The 21,405-nt window shown below is 35.2% G+C and overlaps 1 protein-coding gene across 1 annotated transcript in view; it reads right to left on the reverse strand.

Moving 5' to 3' along the window:
- Nucleotides 1–21,405, reverse strand: part of LOC149793345 (uncharacterized) — a 117,169-nt gene that overhangs the window by 60,241 nt on the left and 35,523 nt on the right. Inside the window, exons 9-17 of the mRNA XM_089968985.1 lie at nt 19,836–19,949; nt 16,685–16,795; nt 14,224–14,358; nt 13,011–13,100; nt 11,657–11,777; nt 8,395–8,508; nt 7,515–7,699; nt 3,704–5,296; nt 2,255–2,368 (exon numbers count right to left, since the gene is read on the reverse strand). Coding sequence (XP_089825111.1) covers nt 2,255–2,368; nt 3,704–5,296; nt 7,515–7,699; nt 8,395–8,508; nt 11,657–11,777; nt 13,011–13,100; nt 14,224–14,358; nt 16,685–16,795; nt 19,836–19,949 — 2,577 coding nt within the window. The remainder of the gene's footprint in view (nt 1–2,254; nt 2,369–3,703; nt 5,297–7,514; nt 7,700–8,394; nt 8,509–11,656; nt 11,778–13,010; nt 13,101–14,223; nt 14,359–16,684; nt 16,796–19,835; nt 19,950–21,405) is intronic.

Below are 21,405 nucleotides of genomic sequence, written 5' to 3' on the forward strand. Positions count from 1 at the left end.
TTACACACACCCCACCTGTGTATGTATGCATGACACCCCCCCCCCCCCGATACCCCAACAATTCTGCAGAATGGCCTAGTTTAATCTACGCAAAAACCAAAAAGGATTAATAATATTAATGTGTTTAATAAAACAGATAGTCCACCGATGCTGAATGTCTGGTTGCATCAAAAACTTAAGCTGCATAACTTTAAACAGTCTGTCTAGTGTCCATTAAAATTCAAACGCCTACTGATTCCAGTCAAACAGGTTACATATTAGACAAATTGTTAGAGGTTTCACCCCCAACCCACCCTGTTACCTATGTGTACATAAATTATCGGTAGACCCCCCCCATAGGCAAGTGTATGTATTTGGGTTACCCCTCTCCATGCGTACATACTAAATGGACGGACCTTAATCAGGGGTTATAACTCCTTTAAATGGTGTGGAATGTTGGAAATCTAACTAGTTTAATTTGGCTGAAATCCAACAAACCTTTATAATGTTTTTCTGCAGAAATCGAAGTCAGAAGGACTGGAGATCAGCGGCCATAACTCCTGTAATAATACTGGGTGAAGGTGGAAACGAAAGTTGGAAAACCAGTCAAATTGAGGTCACAACTCATCCAAATAATGCTGACCTACCAACCCTAGCAAGACCTTCTCAGTAAGGAAGTCAAATAAATTAAACCAATTTTCAGTAAACTGTAATGAAATTTCATGTACTGCTACTGATGATGCGGAAACATGCATTAAACAAATTCAGAAGTTTGAACTTAGACTACTGTAATGAAGGCCAACATTATGTTCAAGGAAAAAACTTGTAAAGTATACTTGGACATTAATTACCTCCAGCACAGTTTGAGAAACTGCAGCTTTAAACCCCATGTAGTTAAAGGCTTTTTGCAATATCTTTCTACTTCAAAAATAATCTAAAGGATTGTTTTGTTTCTTTAATTTCAACTGTTGATAACAATCATCTTTCTCACCATGAGATATACACAAATGAATATATGATGTCCAATAAATGAAATTCTTGCAATTCCTGCCTTTTCCACAAAAAATCGGAATATTCCCTTTCATACACAATGCTTAGAAAATCCTAGAAGTTCCAGCACTTTGCATGATCAAAAAAATAAGCAGTTTAAAGCATCTTAGGTATTTCTGTAAAAGTTAGGCTGGTTCCTTGAGCAACTCCACTGAAATGAATATAAAACCTGGATCTGAATCAAACAAGGACAAATCAGTTTCCAGGTTTGAATACTAAAATTGTATTTTTTTAATTTTTACCATTATTCTTAAGTCCATAATTTAAGGGTTATTTCAGTAAGCCTTTCAGTCAAATTTTAAGGGTAAGCAAGTGTTACAATGCCACTGAAAGATTAGAAGAGAACCTTTTAAAAGTCAAATCAATTTAAAGCAGTATACAAAATTCAGTTAAAATCCATTAATTCCCTGTAAAAAGTTATCTTACAGAAACCAAATTTTTCACCGAGACAAACAGCTGAAAAATATGACAACCAATAGGGTCCACTGGCTTCATCAACTAAAAATCAACTGACCTTATTCATCTGTAAGCTCTGATGACACTAATCTAAAGAAGCATTAACTGTTACACTTTAAAAACATTATTAATTAAAAGGGCAAGCCAGATGGATGGTCAAATGAACAGTGGTGACATTATCAAACTTATATCTCCACTTTTTATGATATCATCACAATACAATCACAATCACTATACTGTTGTGTTCCTGATCATGTGCCATCACCATGGTTACAGCTCACAGAAAACTGCAGGTTGCTGATATTTATACATGACGATCATGTATCAATTATAATGAACCAATGCAGAGGACACTGTTGAATATGGTAAACAAGCTACTCTCCTTTAGTGCTCTGTATTGCAGTCAACTGGAAACAGAATTATGTGGACTGGGGGTAGGAAGAAATCAAATCTATACATTTTTAACCCATATATCTTTCTTTACAAAATCTGTTGATACATCCCGTTGACAATATGACATCATCAGTTTTGGGTAGCGTGATTGCCATGACAACAACTGCTGCTGTTTCAATCATTTTGATAACAATTAATCCATGAAAAGATAACTCTCAACAACTTATCAAAACACTCTAACAAAATCAGCTTTGGCCTTTCAACTATTTATGTCATGGCCATGGGGGTTCCATACAACTAAGTGAACATGTTGCCAAGTATTATAACAATCTATCCAAATTCTTCTGACTCAAAAGTATATTTTAAGATGACATACCTTGATAAATATGGATCTGACAGAGTTAATGGCCTTTTTCCGAGCTTGCTTTTGCTCCTCTGGATTTGAGAGTGCCGTCATGATGACTCTTACAATATCTTCGCTAAATTCCTCCTGAAATAGCAAAGATGAATGCAAGTTTAAATTGCAGCCTAAATTAGGAAATTTCCACAACACGTATCTTGCAAAACCGCGGGCAATTAAACACACAAAACTGTAACAGGATTATCGTATAACAAAGATTAAAAAGGCAATGATGTACATGAAATTTGTCATCAAAACTGATAGATAAAGTGTCATCCTATGATGAGATTACTTTCTCCTACTAAGAACCTGCACTTTACTAATACAAGGCAGTAACACAAGGCAGATAACTAAACACTTTACCAGACTTACTGGGATTATCATGTCCAACAACAGTCTGCTGGTTGATTACTCAAAAGATAAATGAAGCACCTGTCGATTACTTGAAAGATAAATGAAGCTGTATCCCAAGGCCAGCAATGAATAAAATTCACTCATCTGATTCCAACCAACCGCTGGTTGCCTCTCATCAGTAAGGAGTAAAAGAAAAAAAAAAATAGAAGACATAAAATACTGACAAAATCTTACAGAACTCTGCATCAAAAACAATCCTTGCATTCTATACATTATTTGTACATAAGCTCAATAGCATTTCTTTTTTAAGGATTGTTTTTCTTCAGATTTTTTTCTCCATCATTAATTTCAAAGGAATCACCTAAAGCAATGTACCATATCTGACTTGTAACTACATGTGCCCTAATAAGCACTATCCCATTTTTTATCACCATGCATGCCTTATGTCTGGTAACCACCTAACTTTTGGGTTAAAATCAATCCCAAAAACTGATATTACATGTGCTTTATTCAGTACAACCACACTGGAACCGAGAAATATACCCTGTAACCAGATAGCATGGAAACATGGAAAAAAGAAGCTAACTCTTGTGCATGTGTACATATTCAAAGTTTGAACCTTGTTTCTTGTGTCAGTCCCCAACATGTAAAAAAAGGGAGCTAACCCATGTGTATGTGCACATACATATAGTGGGACATTGTTTAACATGTCAGTTTCCAAAATGGAAACTGGCAGTAACTCCTGTGCTATGTGCATACACATAGTGTGGACCTTGTTTCAGCATGTACCCAATATGGAAAATGAAGACAACTCTTCTAATTTGTGTATACACATGATGGGATCCTGCTTACTATGTCAATGTACATTTATGATAGCTTTATCCTCATGAAAGTTAGCCAAATACTTTTTTAAAAGCAGCATACACTGAATGGTCTAATACAAGGTTTTTGCTATATATATAAAAAACTGTCATGGTAAATTATGCTACTGTAGTTTCAAACCCTGCAGTATCTAACGAACTCTAGCCAACTCAAGGCAGTGTACAATCAAAATATTACAGATAAACATACCACAGTAGAATACTTCCTCTCCTCCAATTTGATCTTGATTTGACTCAGGTCTTTTGGGTACTTCTTTGTAATATGTACAGGATCCTCAAGGCTAAAGCGAACCTGAACAGATTTAGGTCGACTGCAATCGGACTGGCTACTATGTGATGCTGATTCTGACTTTAGTGATGCTGACTGCGTGTTCAAGGCATGAACAGATTCTGACTGGCTGTTAAGAACATCTTTTTCTACTGACATTTTTGAAGATTCATTGGAAACTTTAACATTTGATTCTTCTAAATCAGTCACAGATTTTAATTCTGTTTCTGAATTTGAATTCACAATTTGTTTAGACTCTTCCACTTTTGCAATTCCTGATTGATGCCCACCTGAAGCATATTCCATATTAATTAACTCACTTTTACAATCTCGTGCCTTAGAATTAAGAATATTTTCAGATTCCTTTCCCCATTCTTCAGGGATAGGATTATTTTCTTCCGACTTCTCATTTTTTCTTACAGTCTGATCCTCAATAATGGGTTTTTCTTGTGAGGAGTCTAATAGCTGCAGCTGTTTTGACTCAAAAGTCGCAATTATACCTACATTTTCAGTCTGCTCAGATTTTATTGTGCAAGCAATATCTACAGACTTCTCAGATTTACTACAGTCATTGACTTCACAGGAAAGCTCCCCAACATCCATGGCTTTGTGAGACTCCTGATTTAATAAATCTTTCTGTACACAGTTAGCATCTGTGTCAAAGGATTGCAACAGTGCACTATCCAATTCTGAAGGCTTAAGATCTGATACTGAGTCTGAATTAAATTCACAGCTAGCTACACTTATCACAGATACCGAATCAGAAACTTTGGCCACAATATCTTCTTGAACATAAAGTCTTTCACTATTAATAACTGAGACATCCTTACATATATGTTCTCCTTCAACTGATACTGACTGCAAATCCAAGCTTTTTACTTTGCAACCTGATTTATATGTATTAACAATCGCAGCAGACATTAAATCACCTGATAATTCAGTTTTATCACAGCTGGATATTGTATCACTCGTAACGTCACACAATTCAAAATTAACACCTGAGACATCTAGATCCTTTGAATTGTTCTCACCTTGCTGTTTACCAACAAATTTAATCTCCTTTTCTTCACCTTTTACATCCTTGTCAATACAAACTGATTTAATCTTAGAATCATGTTCAATATAGTCAAGCTTCTCTTTTTCACAACATTCAAATTTACTTGAATCACTTGGCTCTGTTCCAGAAATATTCACTTCTGAATTTGAAACCACAGATGTGGGTTGTGTAAGAGTGCTTTCCTTAGGTAATACTGTTTGATCACATGACAGCTCACTAGAGGTCACAACCTTTTCTAATGAAGATGACACATCTGAATCACAGACATCTGTGTTTTCCATATTTGTTTCCTCCAAGAGATTCTGCGAGATTTTGTTATCACTATTGAAAGTGTCTGTATCCATTACAGAAGAGTTATTTTCTTCAGGTCCATCATCACAATCTTCTGAAGTTGTGTTTCCAGCACTTGAGTGGGTGTTTTGAGGGGATTTCTTATCCTGTACATTTTCTTCTTTTTTCTACAATAAAAGGAATAAAAGATATTACTTGGCACAGTAACATGAAAAACTTTATGAAAATGATACTTCATAGTCTATACGTATTTTTACATACATTTTCACATGCAATTAATAAAAAGACTATATGCAACATATAAAACACTTCAAATGTTCCATAAAACCTGGCCCCATATTCACAAAACTTCTCAATGAATACTCAAATATTGCTTCTTTGATTAAGATTAAATTTGTGAAACATTTCATATAAGATACATTTAATGAAAAGCATTCTCATTAAGAAATTAGTAGCAGGTGAATTTATTCTCTCATTATCAAGCAGAGTTTTGTAAATACATGGCCTGTTGTCTCATTTACACTTGTCCAATTCCTCATATATTTAACTTGTAAAAACTTCACTATACAATAATGAAGCCACAACTATGGTGGCCAACAGAAAATGATACATGTCTTACAACAACCAAAATAAAATTAGGTACAACATTAAAAAATTATAATGAACAATGTTTACAATGCAAAAGCCAATAACCCAATTCCATCTCAACCCTAGCCCCACCACTCAGTCTGACTGGCATTTTCACATAGGACTCTATCATATACATTTAGTCCAACCAATACTATGAAGGGAAAAATTTATAAAATAAATTCAATAATCACATTCAGATCAACAATTCTCTGCCCTTCTTATTCAAAACTATACCTACCATTACCAAGAATTCCAATAAAGAGTAAAAAGGATTATTCTCCTGTTCAAATTCATTGGTTGAACCCAACATCAGTGATTTTTTTCCCCAGGGAAATTAGAAATGGGACCTGGTCTCATCATGTTGGCAAAACGCGCACAGAAAAATTTAAATTAAATTTAGACAGAGTTTTGCATTACTTTCTAATATTTTACTGTGAAATCTTGGCCCATTTTACATTAAGAATGGGGGCCTCATTTTGGACACTACGCTTCCCGGAAGAAAAAAGAAACCCATGAAATTCCAAGGAATTGTGTCCTGCTTCATGCGCTGCCATTAGAGACACAATTGTTTTCAATTTCCAATGAATTTTGACCTTGACCTTACCTGCAGATCAAAGGGACAGTATAAGTGTTGTTGTTGTTGTTGTTGTTGTAGGGTTTAACGCCATTTTTCAGCACACAATAGGCTATACATGGCGGCCAGTATTAATGGTGGAGGAAGAACCCGGGAAATCCCTGGAAAGAACCACCGACCCTCGAAAAGCTACTGACAAACTTTCTCACATACCCACATTGTCCGAATCCGAGACTCGGTCCCACGCAGACATAGGTGAGATGGCAGTGATCCGTAACGGAGAGCGCTTTAGACCACTCGGCCACTCTGGACCCCAACAGTATAAGTGCATGAGTATGTAAGGTAGTAGCTGCAGACTACTGCCAGAGTATGACAGCTATCACATCAAAAGGACAAGACTTATGAAAATAAATCCATTTTAACTGAAAATGTCAACAAGAATTTCAAATATCTTGACCTTGCCTGGGTAACAGATGTGGTCTGGTATGCATGAATATGCAAGGGTAAGGCTCCAAATTCTACTGTCCATGTATGACAGGTATCCTTCCCAGGGCAGACCTGCCAACAAGACTTCAGTAAGGAAGTCTGTATTTTTTTCATAAGTTAGACCAATTTTCATTAAGGTGTAAGGCAATATTATTTATGAAATTTCATGTACTCTATTGCCGACTTAGCAAATATGCATTTAAAGTTCAGAAGTGTCATGCGAGACTAATGCACACAAGGAAAGCATTATGTTCAACTAAAAAGTGTTTAGTACACATCAACTTTAATTACCTCTAGTACAGTTTCTGAAACTACAGTTCCAAACCCCATGAAGCCTAATGGCTTCTTACTATATCTCTCAACTAGACATTGTTATTGTTTTTATTTTCAATTTTACATGGTGATGACAATTATAATTCCTGCAATGAGACACACATAAATCAAGCATGATATGCTGTAAAATAAATGTAGTTGTTGTCTCTCCTCCTTTTCCTTCCCCAAGAATTTGAATATTCCTTTTTATACTTATGTGCTGATTGTTCAAATGTTTTAAGAAGCTGTCTTAAGTAAGTTCTCTCACTTTCTTGTAGAATTATGAATATTATAAACTTTGCAGAAAATGACAGATTAATTGAATAATGTAATAATTGAATAATGTAATAATTGAATAATAATAATCATGTAATGATGTGTACCTCATCAATCCTAATGAGGTGTTGTGCACACTTGGATGTAACTAGTGAATGGATGACATCTTTAAGTCGCACAAAGAACTCGTGTTGCAATATGTTGGGCAACTCATTTGTCTGATTTCCCTTGCACACCTGGCAGATGTAGCTAATGTCGTCAGGAAGGTATGACAGAATGTTGTACATTTCATCTGCAAACATAAAATGACATAATTAACAAACATGCAAGATTAAAATTTGTTCTATGACTGCAAAAACAGATTTGGCCCTTACAAAATTTTGAAAATCTCAGACGATAAACTCTTCCAAGTAAATGTAAACATGAAGTACTGCAAAAAATGTAACAGCTAAACATGTTTACATTTTGTAAAATTTATTTTAAAAAATAAAAGACAATGGCTAAATTCCTCCAACTACTGGGTCAAAAATGATTCTAAGTAAACTATTAATGCAAACAAGAGGAACTTTTTTTAAAGACAATAACACCTCTTGTTTTAAATTGCTAATATTGTATCTGGACCACTAGTTCAATATGTGCAGTTTCACAGAGATACTGTGAATGGTTTCAGAAACAAAAATGTTTATTAAATGACCTACTGACAGATGAATATTATAAAAGCTATATCTCCTATATTACATATGCAGAAAGAGAATAAAAAGCTACAGTTTTCATAAACCATGTGATGCCCAATGGGAGATAGGTGTTGAACCTAGTACTGGAAAGTGGGAGATAGGTGTGGGCACATGTTAGAGTGACATACAATGATACATTAATTTGGTTACAATCCTTAACAAGAAAACTGGAATCAAAATCTTTTTATTTTATGTAAAGTGAGGAATACATGAATTTGAAGTAGGTCAAAATTTCTGGAGATATGATGTTTACCATTTAGTCCTTCACACCTGGCATGTACCCAGCTGTCACATGAAGAGCACTGGATCATCTTGGACTCCCAGTCATCATCAGAGTAACACTTGTGACATACTGGACAGAAATTACCTGTCAAAAGAAGGTCTCAGTGCAATCAACATCACAGTAACACTTGTGACATATTTGACAGAAATTACCTGTCAAAAGAAGGTCTCAGTGCAATCAACATCACAGTAACTCTTGTGACATATTTGACAGAAATTACCTGTCAAAAGAAGGTCTCAGTGCAATCAACATCACAGTAACACTTGTGACATATTTGACAGAAATTACCTGTCAAAAGAAGGTCTCAGTGCAATCAACATCACAGTAACTCTTGTGAAATATTGGACAGAAATTACCTGTCAAAAGAAGGCCTCAGTACAGTCAACATACAGCTGCCAACCCCAGAGCACAAAAACACTGACTTCTTACGACAAAAATATAAACTTTCTGGAACATATTCTGATTGTTAGAACTTTAATGCATATGTAACTATTTACAACATCTACAACCATCAGTAATGTAGGACAATAACTTAATGTCAAAGATGCATGTGTTGCATTCTTGTACCTCTGAATAGGCCCCATTTGGACGCCAATTCAGAAGGTGCAAGAATGCAATGTATTCAAAGTCAGACACAGGCTGTTTATAGGAGTCTTTTCCACAACTTGTTTTCTTAATCATTATCAATTCCAATGTACCATCTTTCATTGATATCTGAATTATGTGTGATTATTTTTCATTGAACTGTTTTTGTTCTAGCATATGATTAATCCCTTGCGATTTTACTGTCTAGAAAAAGTGTGCAAAATAAATCACCACCAACACTAGCAACTAAAAGAGAAAGGTTAATTTCTGAAAGAAATTTAGCAGAATGAACTTCCAATTGAATTACATCAAGATTCTCTCTGGCATTTTTAAATTCAAGCTGAGTTATTGATGATGAAGCAGCAAGATGATGTTTATCAGCTTTTTTATGCTGTTTTTGGTCATGGGTGCCTCCTTGTCCAATAGTAAAATCACAATTACACCATTTGCAAAAAGCAAGGTTTTCCCTTCACTAGATGGTTTCATAAATCTAAACAAGATGGCACAATTGTCCTCCATTCTTTTATTTTCTTTACTTGAGAAAATTCTGAATCTTTATTCAACATGACGAGAAGTTGAATATTAAGAAGAGATACAGTGATAGTGGCAACTGCTTTGTGCAATCCAATATTGTGGTTAAAGACGGGCATGGCAGCCTCAACTTTGAATGAACCAATCATATTTTAAAACTCTCTATCCCTATAGACATGTGATACATTTACTCTCAGATCAGATTCTGTTGTGTCCAATGGATGACCTATATGTACAAACTGAACTGTACTTTTATTTGAAAGTTACTGTCCAAATGTTGACATTTAAAGCATACATATTGCCGTAATAGATGCCTTGATGAGCAAATGATCCATTTAGAAGTGACATCACTCACATCAGCGGAAAGCTGCCTCTAAATAAACATGCACAGCTTAGCTCATCCATTTCCTAGACAGTTGTCACAACACTTCTAATAGCAAGGTAAATCAGTCATTAGAGATTCGTTCTTCACCAAACTAACAAACATGGCATTATGTACTCCAAAACTCATCTCAAATGTATTACTGAAAAAAAGAGCCAATTTATATTGTATATTTCTGCAAGCATAATAAATGCTGGAACAGATGCATATGAGGAAGACAAAAACAGTCATAATCTACATTTAAAAATGGGGGGCCCCGAGTGGCCGAGTGGTCTAAAGCGCTCTCCGTTACGGATCACTGCCATCTCACCTCTGTCTGCGCAGGTTCGAGTCTCAGATTCAGCCAATGTGGGTATGTGAGAAAGCTTGCCAGTAGCTTCTCGTGGGTCGGTGGTTCTTTCCGAGGTTTTCCCGGGTTCTTCCTTCACCATTAATACTGGCCGCCACGTAGAGCCTATCGTGTGCTGAAAAATGGCATTAAACCCCACAACAACAACATTTTAAAATGATGTGCACTGAAAAAGTTATGACCTAGAAAGCCATCAATTTTGCCTCATTAATTTTATATATTTTTGTTCATTATTTGTCAGAATCACTAGCAACTGTTTTTCTCATACTATATGCAGAATGACAGAGCACTGCAATTTAGCTGGTTTCATGAAAATCAATAAATTGATGTCTGTTTTGGATAAGTATGTTAGTGCTTAGTGAAATCATTCAACAGGATACATGTACATCAGTCACACTGCTCAGGTACAGCTGGTAATTGCATCAGCAACCAGCTCTGTGTCGTGTATCACATGTACAGAGACACGGGAACACAACCAAGTCAGCAACTGGTTATAAAACATTAGCCATATGATCAACTTGACCTAGAAGTACATGGTTTGAACTTCTCTGTAAAATGCTAATATTCATGGCTCATTTATTTTTCTTTCTGTGCTGGTTCTGCATATTGATCAACAACATGGAGTACTGCCTAGCATAGACATGGCATTTTTTATTTCAGAGCCATCTTTTCATGGGTACTGAGTAAGTTTTTTTTCCTTCAAATTGTAGATTCTATGTGAAAATATATTTACTCTGCTCATACAAACATGCATCAAGTTTTCAGCTGCAATTCTTTTTAATTTAGATGACTGTAGCGTGTTTTAGAATATAATGCTTTTTCCGCTGGTGAGGTGAAATTTGAATCCCTACTCAAAGACTTATTCTGGCCACTGGAAGAGTCATGCCAAATGGGGACAATCTGTCTAGCAACTGTGAGCTAGGCTTTAAGTGTTCATTTCATAGGTGGCTTTCTTCTTAAGAGTAGATTCTAAACCATCCATTTGCATGACCAGGCACTTACTCCAACAACTGGCGTTCTCTGTGAAAAACATAAGCTTATTATCAAAAGTGTAAATTCATCGATATTAAGATTATAAAAAGACAATATATGCTTAAAATGACCATACTTTAATACTATTTTTGAAACAAAAGTTCAGTTTCTTCAAAGATTGGTGAATAAATCTTTGAGGTCCCTCAATCCATATATTTGCTGTATCTGCTGCTATTGAGAACGTATAAACATGTCTCCACAACTGATATCAAATTTTGTTGTCTTCAATACACTAAAATTTCCATTTATACGTCTACCTGCCTCTTTTCTTTAAGCCAATACATACACACAAGCACTAAAAATGAAAATTGCAACAATGTTAAATCAAGCCTTTTTCTAATGTGGAGACAAACCTTTGTCCATAAGTTTCCCACACTCGTAGCAAAGTGAGAAGTTGTATGTCCATGTAGCATTCCAGGCAGTCCCAGGTGTTGTGGCACCACAACTTTTACACCTCACACATTTAGAGCAAATCTGAAATAATCATGTTTACACTTTAATCTACACTTCAAAAATCTACATTTAAATTAATTTAAATTAAAAAATGGTCGTTTGGAAAGAAAACAAAACAGGGTTGCAATTAAAATGGAACAGCACTATATTGAATATATATGTATAAAATTCTGCATAATATATGGAGAAATGAACAGTATTGAAAATAAAAATGACTTGGACAGTTCATATAATACTATATTACAGTTACTAACATCCTTGTAAATACACATAATTTTAACTATAAATGTCTAAGACCTTTCTTCTTTTTATCTTTAAACTGAATCGAAAAAAATGCACAAAATATCTCGATTAAATATCCATGAATTACCACCGATAAGCATTTTCTGTTGAAATGATTGTTTTGTTTGCAGTGCAATAATGAGGCAGCTAAATACAAAAGGAGGTAACTGTCAAATTTTAGTTATATCCTTTTACAAATCCTGACTTCAGTGTCAAAAGGCCAGAAGAGTTCAGCATGTAAAGAGCTTAACTCATTAACCCCTGGAGGTTTATGTCGTTTTTGCCTGAAATACGAGTAGGAAACACATTTTGGGGACTATTTCTGAATACATCCTAATATATTGACTTTCAAGAGATTTTCCATTAATCTAATGGCTAGTTGTGTTAGAAACATCATTTTTCATTGGTTATTTTGCTTGCGCATGAGCAGAAGGGTAAAAGAAGGAGTTCTTTTTCTTTTTTTTGCTTAACAGACCCAGCAGTTTAGTATCGAGACCACTCTTTATTCCAAATGCCCACCTTCTCCTACTTTTTGCAAAGGTTCATCTGTCTGTGTGCAGTTTAGACCGGTCTGCCTTAGATCTGAGGCCAAAAAGTCTAAAACACTGACACAAAATCAGATTCTGACCATGGGCAAATTTTAGGTGGAAAAAAAAAATGGGTCCAAAAATTCAGGTTTTCTCTCTGTATTTTGTAGTGCAACTAGAACATCCAGATTATTTGGTATCACTATAGAGCTAAATCTGTCTTCCTTTCTATAATACCACCCACTTTAGTGTATCATACAAGACCTTGATGCTACAGAGCTCGGCAGTAGGCTACTACCTCCTGCCATGTAAATGCAGAGCCTGGGGTTAATGAGTTAATTATTAGAAACACAAATTATTCTTAGTAACTGAGAGTAAACATCATGACAAAATAGTAAAATCTAACTCAAATGTACTAATTTCCATCACGGTGGAACCAACTTACCCAGATTCCTTTCTTGGATGGTTTTGTGGGATAATTGGGCCCAAGGCACTCTGGATGGTAGGTATTCTGACATTTATCACACTGCAATAACTGAAAACACCCCAAATATCATATTTAAGACAGTAACAAACAGATATATCTGTAATACATATTTTTTTACAGTAAAAAGATTTCTTCAAGAATACTTACCTGATTTTAATGTGTATATATTAGGAACAACAACTTCACTAATTGATTTTAATATGGATGTATTAGAATAACAACTTTACTACCTGAGAAAGGAGACATCGTATGAGAAAAGATATTGAAAAGTCTTCTTGATCTCATAATACCTACAGGTAATTGAAATTACTAACAGATGTCAGTAACATTAATTTATTGCCAAGTCTGATGCTACACGAAAAAGATATGTCCAAAGCCATACATTTGAGCTGAAAGTGCACAACGAATATTAGTCTGACAGCACAATGATTTCTGTGTCTCAAGTGTGACATTAGGATAAATAAAAGGTACTTCTTTATCTTCTTCAAGAACGCCCCCCCCCCCGACAAATGGTGAATATTCCATCGACTGTGTGCATATCCATCTCTCTATAATTGGCATTTTAAGATATGAAATTTTCCATCGATTCAAACAAGAGTCATATATATATCGAGAACATTTCATGAAATCTGGATGAAAATGTTGATAAAGAGCTGAATCTTATATGCAAAATATTTGATCTATTTCCCCTGTTTAGCTGGAAAAGCTCCAATCCCAACACCTGATTATATATAAAAATTTATACCTAGCTAGTAACTGAATTGGTTAGTGGCTGATTGGAATCTCTGTTATACCACAGCTGATTGACAAAATGCACTTTTTGGTCATAGGGGTTATAACAAAACATTCTGTTGATGAAACAAAATGTGTTCAAAGTACACAAATGCCCTTCGCCAACCTATTCCAATTTTTAATGACACTGCAGCCCAACACAAAAGAGAAAATTACCTAAACACAAAATGTACGCAATGTCACTGAATGTATGCCACAGCAATATACTTTTAGTGTTATTGTATTGAGCTCACCAAGTTACGTCTACATTCAAAGCTGTATAGCTGTTGGACTATAAAGATCTCTAGGTATCAACCCTGCACAAATCTGAACCATGACTACTGTCATGGAAGCATCATGATGGACAAGCAAAAGTTCTAATAATACAATGACAACTTACGTTATTCTGCCTGCCACAGACATGACAGAACTGACAGCGAGAGCAACACCAGTTCTCCAGATCCTCCTTACTGGGACTGGAGTCCTCTAGACAGAACTCATGGTAAGGCTCACAACACAATGTGCAATATATGAGCTGAAGAAACAAGTATGCATAAATCAATTTGAAAATATATATTACAAGCACCTGTTCTTTTTAATTTCATTTATAGTCTGGAACTCCCTTTCTCTGAACTGATTGCTAAAGTCAAGTATAGTAAATATTAGTGACTGATCTTCAAGCTGAACACTTGAATATTCCTCAAATATTCATTGAAAGACATAAATAAGCAGAACAAATACTGCAGTATATACTCACTTATAAGTTAAGTCCAGCAAATTCAAGATAAGCCATTCCATAATGTGACAGCAGATCCAGGTTGTTCACAGTTGGACTCAACTTATGAAGGTAATATATATATGATACCAAATTAGATACATGTACACATGACACCGAAACATAGGACATGAAATAAAATTTTGAAGTTAAATTTTGTCAGAAAATGCTACAACTGAAATCAGCTATTAACTTCATAACGTAGAGCCTTTAGCAAACTTTGTATGGATCGTTAAGTCCTTCAAATGTTACGGAGCAAAAACGAATATGTGCAAAGGAATGGATACAAGATGAGGGTAAAAATGAATATTGGTAACACTATATGCCTCCGCCATATACATTTGGTGGGCCACAAGAAATGATTAATTGCTCACATTTCCATACAAGTTTATTAGAGTCAAACATAATGAACTTTAGATTAATATTGTCCATGGGACTCCAAAAAAATGTTTTATTCCAATATCAATGAAACTGAGGATACATATTTTACACAGAATTGTTTTCTTTTTTGTTGTTGTCAATATTTACAGCATTTTAACATATTATTAGCTACTATCTATACTTGCTTATAAGTCAAGTCAAATTTTAAACAACAAAGATCATGATCTGCCGCAGCATAATACACCTGCAAATCAAGGTCTATTATGTTCGTGTCTCATGTGACAGCAGTTCTAGTTCTGTACAGTATGCAGTTGGACTCAAATTATATCGAGTATAGAAAGTATATGATATCATCATAGCTGCCAACCCTCCATGCTCACAATTAATGAAAATAGGGATAAAAATTCGTGAATTTTGACATGAATTCATGAAGCAATCTTCAAGTCCGGGAATATGTCGGAACAAATGTTTAGCATGGTCTCCAGCAGATAAAGGTAGATTGTATTCAACAAGAAAACTCACAAACAATGCTTCAGCATTGGTAGCTTGCACGTCTTCCGTCAATGGCTTAAAATATTCCAGAGCTGAAATCTGCAAGTTCTTAATTTTCCCAACCTCTATGTGCTTTTTGTTTCCTATGTGCTTCCTCACATTGTCTCTGCCACCATGCCCAATATTAAAATTTGTGACATACTGTATGCAAAAAGCATGATGTATATCAATGTTTGATGGCTGAATCCAAGGCCAATTTTTGCTATATTCCAAACTAAACATCACTTTTTGTGCAATACATTTCTTTTTCCTTATTGGTGAAGACATTTTCAAGATGTGATGCCGAATGGTAATTCAAATAAGTGTTTGCGGCAATGCACGGAACAAAATTACAGTTAGGTCCCAGTTTCTCTCAACAGCATTTGTAAAACTACTCTTATACATATAAATTAAAATACATTAAAATGCTTGCTACAGGGCCAACTGTACCAATCAGATTTAGTTCCACTAATATCACGACCAGCAGTACCGGACCATTTCGTCAAGTGCCAATATCAAACTAGCGCTTAACAGGAAATTGGTTATTTTATTAAAGATTTCAAATAACTGAGAATTGGGGAATTCATGATTTTGTTGAATGGTTGAAAAAGTCGTGAAATTCACGCCAAAATCGTGAGGGTTGGCAGTCATCAATCATGCCAAGGATATGGGAAAAAAGTGCCTTTACCCCACGGACACACTAAGGCAGATAAACCTATAAAGGACCTGAAGTAACTAAGGTTGTGTGTTGAAATAACAGATCCTGTATATTGTTATAAATGAACTCAGGATACAGTGATGTCCAATGGACACCCAACATTATTTTGTTATATCCCAATATCATTGAAAATGAGGTTACCTATTTTATAATTGATCAAGAGGCTATTGCATGGCTATTGTGATAAAAGACAAAGTCTACTGTTCTGTAGGACCTATATTGTAATAACAGATACATTACTGTAAGTTAACTTTGGATACGAATGTTCAAGAGATCCCTAACATTATTCTATTATATTCAAACATCACTGACATTGATAATTCAAATTCTATACAGGACCTGACAGGATTATTATAATAACTGATATGGTATAATGTTGTACCACCACTATACTTTAATAACAACAATAAAAACATAACATTTACAGCATGCCCAACAGGTAAAGACTACGAATACCTTGTGTTTTCCTGAACTTCCACAGAGGTAGCAAACAGATCTGACACACACAGGACCTGACATAGTCAGTGACATCCCATTCACCCAGGCATACTCCAGATCATAGTCCTCCTAAAACAGACAGGTCATCATGCACAAGGAGTCATATGAAAAAAATGGCTTGGATAGTGTGAAGGTAATTAGAGCTGTAATGACACAGTGAAACATATTAGCAATATAAATATATTTTACAGTCACATGATATGCAGTATTATCCAAAAATATTATGCTAAGACAATGTCACTTTAGTAATATATGCAACGGTGTAAATTTATAAAGTTATGACTTCTTCATGTAGATAAGATTACTGGAGTAACAAAATGATTCAAGTTTTACAGACTATCTTTCGCAAAACTTTTTTTATGGATAAGTTATGACTGAACATGTCTCTCCATCCATCTGGCTGTCCTCTTGTCTATTCATCAGTCTGTATTCCATGAAACCATCTAGATCTAATCCATTAAGCGAGTAAACATATTGAGAAGTGTTGCACCCTGAGCAAGTTCTGGGTCATTCTCTCTCAGAAACTTGCCAGTATTCCCATCAATTTATTTAATAAATTATTTTGAATTTTACAGACAGCGAGAGAGAGAGAGAGAGAGACAAAGAGAGAGAGATACCAAAAATGGTGCAGATGACTTTCATCTCTAGTAGCATACCATGCACAAAATCTGGACAAAAAAGGCCCAAGTTACAATGATATAACTGTGTACTTGTTAAAGTGCAAATTCTGCCCAGGTGTTTGAGGTCAATTTCATGGGGTTGGTAATGTCACTGTGATTTGTAAGTGGACTGTAAAATGAGCTGTCAAGTGATCACAAACGCACGGAACTAGAAAACTATAAAATACTCTACCAGCATGGAATCAGCATTTCCATCAAATTGCATAAAGATATTTCATGTATTTAATTGGAATGAATTAAGTAAATTCTATGTTTCACTGTGTATTTTTTAAACTTCAATATCTCAAAGTCTGATATTGCCAAACTGTTAATACCACATTATCTAGCCACAAGACTTACAGTCAATAAAACTTAATACCACAACATCTAGCCACAAGACTTACAGCCAATAAAACTTAATACCACAACATCTAGCCACAAGACTTACAGCCAATAAAACTTAATACCATAACATCTAGCCACAAGACTTACAGCCAATAAAACTTAATACCACAACATCTAGCCACAAGACTTACAGTCAATAAAACTTAATACCACAACATCTAGCCACAAGACTTACAGCCAATAAAACTTAATACCACAACATCTTGCCACAAGACTTACAGCCAATAAAACTTAATACCACAACATCTAGCCACAAGACTTACAGCCAATAAAACTGTTAATACAACATCTAGCCACAAGACTTACAGCCAATAAAACTGTTGATACCACAACATCGAGCCACAAGACTTATATCCAATAAAGCTGTTAATAACACATCTAGCCACAAAATTTACAGCCAATAAAAACAAATTGCTGGTAATTTTAACAGGGCTATGCAGGAAGTAGAAACTGGAAAGTAGTTTTTCATCGTCAGTCTGTTTTCATTCTGTTCTCATGCAATATGAGGCCTTTGGAAATACATTTTATTTTACAATAAACTTCCAGTTAAAAGACCTAAATGAACATCTCAGACAGAGATAGAGACAGAGCAAGAGAGAGAGGGAAAGAAAGCAGAGCTGCCAACCCAACAAGCATGTTCATCACAATATATAGCTTCAATTTTTAAGAATCTAGGCATCCTGTCTGGAATAAATAAAATACTTCTTAATAGTAACAGACTCTCTAAACTCATAATGCTTCTTACCGTTTTCATTTAATGTTTAAACAACTACAATAGCTTTTCTAATTTGTACACTCTTACACATACACAGCTGATACACTTTCCATCTCATCACGTAAGTGCTTATTAAAAGATGAATCTTTTTCAAGTATCAAAACCATCAATAAACTGAAAACCTCTAAAAACAAAAAATTTACCAAGGGTTTTCCTTTTTGAGGGCTTTCACTGTATCTGCAGCTTCCTTTTCTCTTCATGTCTGATATCTTTTTGTTTATTTAATCGATTTATCTACATCATATATTTTACATTTAGTTGTTGTTGTTGTTGTGGGGTTTAACGCCATTTTTCAGCACATGATAGGCTATACATGGCAGCCAGTATTAATGGTGGAGGAAAAACCCGGTATAAACCCCGGAAAGAACCACCGACCCACGAGAAGCTACTGGCAAGCTTTCTCACATACCCATTGTTTTACATTTAGAAAATATCTTCTATGTATAAAGTCTATCAAACTGGTGCAAAAAATTTCTCCCCACATGACTCCACATTTAACACGCCTGTTCGCAATTTTATCTGAAAATATTTTACTTTCTTGAATTTTTTCAATACAATTTGAAATGTTTAATTTTCACTACACTTAAGAATTCAGCAAAATCTGTGATTGTTTACAGCTTTGAGAGAGATGTATCCAGTGAAATTCAAACTAACTTTGCTGAAGCTTTGCATGTGTAAAGAGCCTAATATCCCCAAGTAGATATACCATATATAGAGGGGCCCCGAGTGGTCTAAAGTGCTCTTCGTTATGGATCACTGCCATCTCAACTCTGTCTGCGGCGGTTCAAATCTCGGATTCAGCCAATGTGGGTATGTGAGAAAGCTTGCCAGTAGGTTCTTGTTGGTCGGTGGTTCTTTCCGGGGTTTTTCCGGGTTCTTCCTCCATCATTAATACTGACCGCCATGTATAGCCTATCATGTGCTGAAAAATGGCGTTAAACCCTACAACAACAACAACAACAATATACCATATATACTCGCCAACTGCCAACTACCATCACATAATGCACAAGGAGGTCTGGGTCTGTGCAGTTTGTGAGGAGTAATCAGTAGAATAAACAATAACAAACAACAGATACTCGGTCTGCAGAGCACACTATCAGGAACTTTGCTGTTTGCAGTTTGACTACTGATAAGCAAGGATATTATGGCAATTTCACTGACTTGTATGCTGGCAGAGTATAAGGAGTTTTAGGAAACAGTTTGTCACTTGCTACATAAAGAAATAAAAGCCATCTCAGTATTATGAGGCAAAGATAAAAGGGTTTACCACAAAGTCAGCTCTGACTAGATGATGTTGATCTTCAAAACTACCAGACCTCCAGTGTCTGATGGTGGATAGGAGTGGCTGCAATGTTACTGTGTCCTGTCGACCAAATCCAAGCTGAAAAGAAGATTAGACCTAAAATCAAATTTCAGGTTGAAAATTATAAATTCATAAAAGAATTAGTCTACTCTCATTGCTTTTTTCTCTATCCACATTGGTAATTAAATACAATGAAATGCATGTGAACAATTTAACATAGATCTTTCAAGGCTAATAAATGATGGTGATAAAACATCAAGCATTAGACTCCAGACAGGTGCTTGCTACCATGCACTAATTTGGCATTTTGCAACAAAGTTGTAATTTCTTGCCACATGGCTTTTATTCAAATTTGGTATTAAACGGAGTGTAACTGACAATTGCACAACTCATCTCTATGACGCGTTTCATAACCTCCAGTAGCCACTGAACATAAATGCAGACTGAAGCCTACCTTGACAACAAAACAAGCTCCTGTGATATGCAAAAAATATTAATTCTTTTATATAAAAAATAACAGATTAAATCTGTTTTTCTTTGTTTCTTATTTTGTATCACTGTTCTTAAATCTGCTTCAGAAGATATTGTCTACCAACAGAAGCCTTAAAAACTACTTCAAAACATGAGGTTCTCTGGTGTTTGTAATATAAATGGTTTGGAACTTATTATTTCAACAAAACTTCAACATAGTACATCTTTTCTGCACTTGCTTAAAACTACGAGTGATTAGAATCTTGGTTTTTTTAAAATTCTACTGTAAAACTTCAATAATAAACTGTTTCATATTTCAGTAATTAATAACACATTTTACTGATTCTTCAGACACATCAGACCAATCAAGAGTACATCACAACATTCATGAATAGAAAATGTAAGAAAAGATGAAATATTACAAAAAAGCAACATACTTGGAAAAAAACATGTAGTCTTGAATCGAAAATTAAATCCAAGAGGGGGATGACTACTAAAACCAACGGAAGGAGAGTAAAGAAATGAAATGTGTTTTAAATTAATTTAAATAAACAGAAAAGTTGTCAAAATATTTGCAACCAAGTTTTAGCTTCTAAATAACTCCACATTTTCACCTGATAGGGGCCAGAATGCCCCACCTTTTCCATTTCTGCAATAAGCACCGTAACTTCAAAGGACAATATTTGAGAGTCCCTTTTCTTCACTTCCTTTATATATGTAACCTCTATATAAAGAATATTTCTCAACAAAGGACCAAATGTGTGGTCAACCGAGTATCCATTATAGACAAGTTTCACTGCATACGTAAATTGTTTTGATTTTTTGGGGGATTTTTTAAAAACGTAGCTTTAACAATTTTTTCTGTCATATTGCTACGATGTCTGCAATGTGGCAGTTTATAGTGATATCTAGCACCGGGGCATCATGCCGCAGACATGTAGCATGATGTCCCACTCAGTCACATTATCCTGACCCCAGGCTGACCAGTCCTAACACTAACCTCTTAATGCTGAGCGCCAAACAAGGCAGCTGTTAGTACCATTTTTGAAAGTCTTTGGTATGA

Source organism: Sinohyriopsis cumingii, chromosome 8 (assembly GCF_028554795.1).
Source record: "Sinohyriopsis cumingii isolate HCF-2022 chromosome 8, ASM2855479v2, whole genome shotgun sequence".
Lineage (NCBI taxonomy): Eukaryota > Metazoa > Mollusca > Bivalvia > Unionida > Unionidae > Sinohyriopsis > Sinohyriopsis cumingii.